The sequence below is a fragment of the Mesoplodon densirostris genome, chromosome 2, assembly GCF_025265405.1.
Source record: "Mesoplodon densirostris isolate mMesDen1 chromosome 2, mMesDen1 primary haplotype, whole genome shotgun sequence".
NCBI classification, from domain to species: Eukaryota; Metazoa; Chordata; class Mammalia; order Artiodactyla; family Ziphiidae; genus Mesoplodon; species Mesoplodon densirostris.
This window is the reverse complement of record NC_082662.1, coordinates 89,685,004-89,691,003: the sequence shown is the minus strand read 5'-3', so window position 1 is coordinate 89,691,003 and position 6,000 is coordinate 89,685,004. Positions and strand designations below refer to the sequence as shown.

The window sequence follows — 6,000 nt, the reverse complement described above, 5'->3', positions numbered from 1 at the left end:
CTTGGCGCTTTACGGGGTTGCGCTCCGAAGACGCGTCCGCGCACCATTTTCCCAGGCGTTGCGCGGGTTTCCTAAACCACCCAGCTGCTGCCTCAGAAGGGAGTTTCTAGAAGCTCCTTCTCTACTGCCTCCCCTCCCCCCCTTTTGGTTTTTACCCCTGTGAGGAGCTTCGCCAGCTCCACTGCGTCCGCCCTCCGAGGGGTACAGGTGCCGCTGTCCCAGCCGCCGCCGCCCGGTCCGCCCCTCCTCCGGGCGGGCCTCGGGGCTCGCACGGCTGCAGAGCGAACTGTGTCTCGCCTGGCCGCGGCCCGCCGCCCGGGACTCCCCGCCCTCCCGCGCGACCCCGCGCCCGGGCGGGCGGTGCTTGCGGCGGGCAGGGGGAGGGGAGGGGAGCGGGGTTTCGTCCGGGGGTAGCCGCCTCCTCCGCAGCCCGCCGGCGCCTCGAAACCCGGACCTGCCTCCGCCTCTTCCTCTGGCGGCTCCATCCTGCCTCCCGTGCCTCGTCCTCCCGCCGCCCCCGCCGCCGCGCCCCCGGTGGCTGCCTTGGCGGACCCGGGAGGGGGCCCGTCCGCCGCCCGCTCGGCTCGGCCCGGCCCGGGAGGCGTGCATGCCCCGGCTGCCCGCGGCGCTCACCAGCAGCATGCTCTATTTCCAGATGGTGATCATGGCAGGGACGGTGATGCTGGCGTACTACTTCGAATACACGGACACGTTCACTGTGAACGTGCAGGGCTTCTTCTGCCACGACAGCGCCTACCGCAAGCCCTACCCGGGCCCGGAGGACAGCAGCGCCGTGCCCCCCGTGCTCCTCTACTCGCTGGCCGCCGGGGTCCCCGTGCTCGTGGTAAGCCCGGGGGTGCCCGCCCTCGCCCCGACTGCCCTTTTCCGCCCCTCGCCTTCAGGGTTGAGGCCCCGCCGAGGTCGGGGCGCGGCAGCCTTTGCCTTCTAAGTTCCTCCAAGTTGGCGGCAGCCCCTTCCCCAGAGGACATTCTTCTAGGGCGCGTCGGGGTGGGTGCGAAGGAAGCCCCCAGCTCTCCCCACCTGCCACCCTCGCACCCCCGCTACCCCCCGCGGCGGCTGCACCTTAGCGTGACACGGAGAGGGTTGGGAGGGAAGGGGTCTGTAGACGGTAATGGGTGGGAGTCGCGGCTGGGGAGGAGGTGAGTTATCCGGTTGAATCTTGACTTCATCTACTCTGTGGCCTTGCACCGCTGGCCGCCACCTCTCACATTGCGACTGGAAGACGAGCAGCAGCGGGGCCAGCGGGAGGGAGACGGCGATCAACTGCTGGGGTGTGGAAGGGACTCCTGCTCCCAGAGTCGGGGCGCAAATTCCCTTTTTACCGCCTCCTTCCCTTTCGAAAGGAAGTGCCAATTAGACTAAGCTGACCAGGGAACAAATATCTAAAAAACAATATGAGACCTCCTAAATGAAGAGGCTCCAGCAGCAGTGCTTGCTGAAAAGCAGGATCTGTGCCTAAATTACAGGATTTATTTAAACGCTCTTCCATTCCCTGGGCGGCTTAAGTCCTTTTCTCATAGAGCTTTTCTGAGAATGCCTTTTGGATTTATGAATTGTGTGTGTGTGTCTATACGGGCACATGCACACACATATATACACAGATATACATATGTAATTATTAGAATGATAATCGTATAATAATTTATGTATGTGAATGTGGTGCAAAGTTATAGGTAGGAGAATTGGTGGTGTTTTTTCAGAAAATAATTATTATGGTTCCTTTAATACTGTCAAAGTATTGGAGGTTCCCTTCCTGTGGTACAGCTCATCTGTCTCTCTCTCTCTCTCTTTCTCTCTCTCTCTCAACAGATAACTAATAAGAAATTAAAAATGAAGAGGGAAAGGAAAGGGACTTTTTTTCCCCCAGTGGTTGAATGTGTAAATTGCAATAATGAATGTTAAGAATATCTGTTTTATCTGTTAGGTTTGGATATTCATGTTTTCTTTGATTTTAGAGGAAATGAGTTAATAATTTACAAAATAATGAAAAGTTTCTAACACACATAATGGAATTCCACAAACCAAGGAACTTCTTGATAACTTCAAAGTAACTTTATCACAGGTACTGTGATAGTTGACTTCAAATAGGGCTCCAGCATACTGTTTTGAAAAGTGTTAGACATTGCACGAGAAAATGTTTTGTTTTTTTTTCAGTTGTAATTTGCTAAAATATATCAGAAACCCCAAATCCAGCTTCATGTTTGTGTTCTCTCTCCTCTATTTGGAAAGCTGTAAGAGAAAAAAATAAATTGGTCATTCTTGGGCCCTTTTGCTTTCTGCAGATGTTGGGTTTCCAGACACATGTTTTCTAGTAGACTGAATAGCACAGTGATTTTTCAAGGATTTTTTTTTTCTTTTAAGGAAAAAGCCTGTCACTTTCAGGACACTGGTTTGGGTACAGCCATAATCAGTAATGTCTGTAACTCATCCTTTGGTGATTACGATTATGTGGCTTATTTAAATGAGATAACACTTTTCAGATCCTAACCATCCATCCATGGTGGCAGGTGCCATTTAGAGACATAACATATTTTCCCAAAGAATTTGATTATTCTCCACTTAGGGGGAACCACAGAGGGGAAAGGGAATTAATTAGTCATTATTGAGCACCTGCTTTGTGCTGGGCACTGAATAGTCATGGCCACATATACTTCTCAGAGCATCTCTTCCAGGAGATAGTCTCTCCAGTTAACATTTGAGGACCCTGAGGATCAGATAATAAACTAGAAGCACCTGAAAACAAAAATGGTAGGTGTGGTGTTTGATGCCTGTGAGACTGATGCCAAATGCCATACTGCTTGTCCTACTTCCAAAAAACATGTTCTCTGAAAGAAGATGAGAAAGGCTGCTTGGGTGGGGATCTAGAATATTCTTGAGAGATTTTAAAAGGGAGGATCCAACTTGATTTCCATGTTTCGATTTTCAGTTCGTTAGTTACAAGAGAGAGAATTTGGGAGTCAGTCTGAAGAGAAGGAAATGTTGGATATTCAGGCTAGCTGTGTTGCTGGCCTTTGTTTCTGCTTCTGCTCTTCCCAATATTACACTCTCATAATGTGAAAGTTTGGGAACAGTAATGGCAGCCCTGCTTTTCCATTCTTCTCAAGAACACTGGCTTAGCACAGTCACTTTGCCTGAAAACAATATTATTAATAATGATGTTAGTAGTACCCATCGTTTGTTGGGTTATATACCCTATACCTATCTAATACTTGCATTATCTATGAAAACAGTTATTATTACTGTCACCTACCTTTTGGGAAAACTGAGGTTTAGGAAGGTTAAGTAACTTGCCCGAGGACCAAGGCTAAAAACATTACACCCAGAATTTTAACCCTATTGTGTCAAGCTCCCAAACCTGCGCCTTTCTATTACAATATGCAAATTCAGCTTACTCATAAATCATTCTTCTAAATAAATGCCTCAAATGGTCTCTTTCCCCATCTTTTACATTTCTTGGACTGTAGTGATACATATTCTTCATTATATATATTTTTAATCTTCAAAACTCATTCTAATCCTTAAAGTTAATTTTGAAAAGTAGCTCTCCTCACTGCCACAATCTGTGGTTTTGTTTCAAATTTGCCCAATTTATTTATCTAAAAATTAAAAGCAAAATATTCTTTAAATTTTATCACTTTTATATAGTGTTGACTTGGGGCACATGTTTGGAGTCTGACAAGTTTGGATTCAGATTCAAAGTGCATCCTGCTGTTATGGTAAGAGCTGGGGATACTGCTTGCTGTGTAACCTTGAACAACTAATGTATAGCTCCTTAATCCTTAATTTTCTAAGTCACAGGATTTTGAATATTAAGTGAGATATAATGTATAAATATCATCCTTTGCCCATAGTTGATACTCCATAAGAGATCACTATTTCATTAACACTATTAGTAAAATAGTAATTCAGTAAATGCCTATTGAATTCCTGTGTTGCAGGCACCATATCAGCCAGAGTAGTGGTTATAAAGGTAACTTCAGAAGTAAACCATGGTCACTAATCCTTAAGAGTTTACAAGCTAATTTGGGAAATTAGGTAATCATGCCAAAAGTCATAATGTAAATCACCATAATAAAAGTGATATATGTACATATTTACATATATATATACCACAAAGACCTCTGGTGGTTCAAAGAGGACAAGATCATTTTTATTTGGAGAGGAGAAGAAAGGCTTCATGAAGAAAAGGGTGGCTTTGAGATGTGACTTGAAGGAGAGGCTGAAATGGAGTTTGAGTCAGGACATCACAGAAGCAGCAGTGTGAACATGAGTGACTGCTTGGTAGCAGAAAATGCAGTCCGTACTCTTGAAACAGCGATTGGTCTGTCTTGTTTCTAAGAGTGGTGTGTGGGGAATGCAGGGGTATATGGCAGAAGAGGAAGACTAGGGTCTCATTGCTGAGTCCTGGAATGTCAGGCTGAGTTATTCTCCATTTATTGGGAATTGAGTAGGGACTTGTCTGATGGGTGGTGTTTTAGGACATTTGGGGGACAGTAGTGTAGGGCTCTTCTATTATTAAAATATCTGTGTAAGATGATTTTACACTCTTCATCCCCGAGTCTATGTTGTGTTGTGAAATAGTATTATTTTAATTGTGTTTTCAGAAAACACCTGTAATTTGGGCTCATTTACAAAGATGACATGGTTTATAAACTCTTTGAAAACAGGTACTGTTCAGTTTGATCTGTATGCATTTACCAAAGCACCACCTACAGAATTTACAGATATAAATTTAATTAGTGATCTTTGTTTTTCATTGATTAAAAGACCTGGTGATGACAATGCTTTCTGCCCCCCAAATTTGGATACAGTGGCCACTAGCCCCTATCGTTCCTTAGATCTCTGAGCAACACAGATGATTTGAAGGAGACAAAGCTAGACCATCCCTCTTCATAGAGTCAGAAGCAAGACAGAGAAGACCAGCACTGAGTGGGGCAGGTCTGAGGGCTAGGGAATCCATCACTAAATGTGGTGGAAGTAGATGGTGACAGAAAGGCATCTTATATCCAGAGCTCCATCTTGTTAAAGCCTAAAGCTCTCCCATAGACCTCTTCTTCCTTGAACCTTGCCTTGGGTGCCCACTACTATCTCCACGCAACTCCACTCCTGGAATCCTATGAGTATAAAATGAGTTGACATATTTAAGTACCAGAGTAGTGCCCAGCTGAATATGTGTTAGCTACTGTTAGTCCTCCCAAGGTTGGAATAATTAATCAAGACAACCTATTTAAGGCACCTAGCAAAATACCTTTGTTAGTGGGTTCCAGGGCTGGTAAAATATTTGAGGTGAACAGAAGCCACCTAGTTCAATCCATCACCCACAAAAACTGGGGAGTCTGAACAGCAAGAACAGTACAACTCAATTAGAACTCTGTTCTTCCAGTCAAGTCAGTGATTTCTGCCTTCGACGACTCCTCCATTTCTTCAGCGGGCTAACACTAGCTAATATTTCCTATGTACCAGACACTGTGTAATGTACATTTAATGTGTTATTTCGTTTAATGCTCACCATGATAGTACTGTCTTTTTTTGTTTGTTTTGTTTTTGCGGTACGCGGGCCTCTCACTGTTGTGGCCTCTCTGGTTGCGGAGCACAGGCTCCGGACACGCAGGTTCAGCGGCCATGGCTCACGGGCCTAGCCACTCCGCGGCATGTGGGATATTCCTGGACTGGGGCACGAACCCGTGTCCCCTGCATCGGCAGGCGGACTCTCAACCACTGTGCCACCAGGGAAACCCGATAGTACTGTCTTTAAACATAGGCACTATCATTAAGCCCACTTTATAAATGAGAAATAAGATGTTTAGTGAGATTAGATGTCAGACTTGTATTAATTTTTTTCAGGCCATTAGTATAATTAATCTTCACAATAAACTTATGAAGGAGACTTGGATGTAAAAAGGTGAGATGACCAGTCCAGAGTCCCACAATGACAGTGCTAGAATCGTCAAAGCCTGTGCATTTAGTCCTTTTGTTATG

At 45.7% G+C, this 6,000-nt stretch overlaps 1 protein-coding gene across 1 annotated transcript in view; it reads left to right on the top strand.

The window, feature by feature from the left end:
• The first annotated feature begins 446 nt into the window (after window positions 1-446).
• The window catches only part of PLPPR5 (phospholipid phosphatase related 5), a 168,816-nt gene continuing 163,262 nt past the window's right edge, over window positions 447-6,000 (top strand). The window contains exon 1 of the mRNA XM_060119804.1: window positions 447-844. Within this exon, the coding sequence (XP_059975787.1) occupies window positions 608-844 (237 nt within the window). The 5' untranslated portion in view covers window positions 447-607. The remainder of the gene's footprint in view (window positions 845-6,000) is intronic.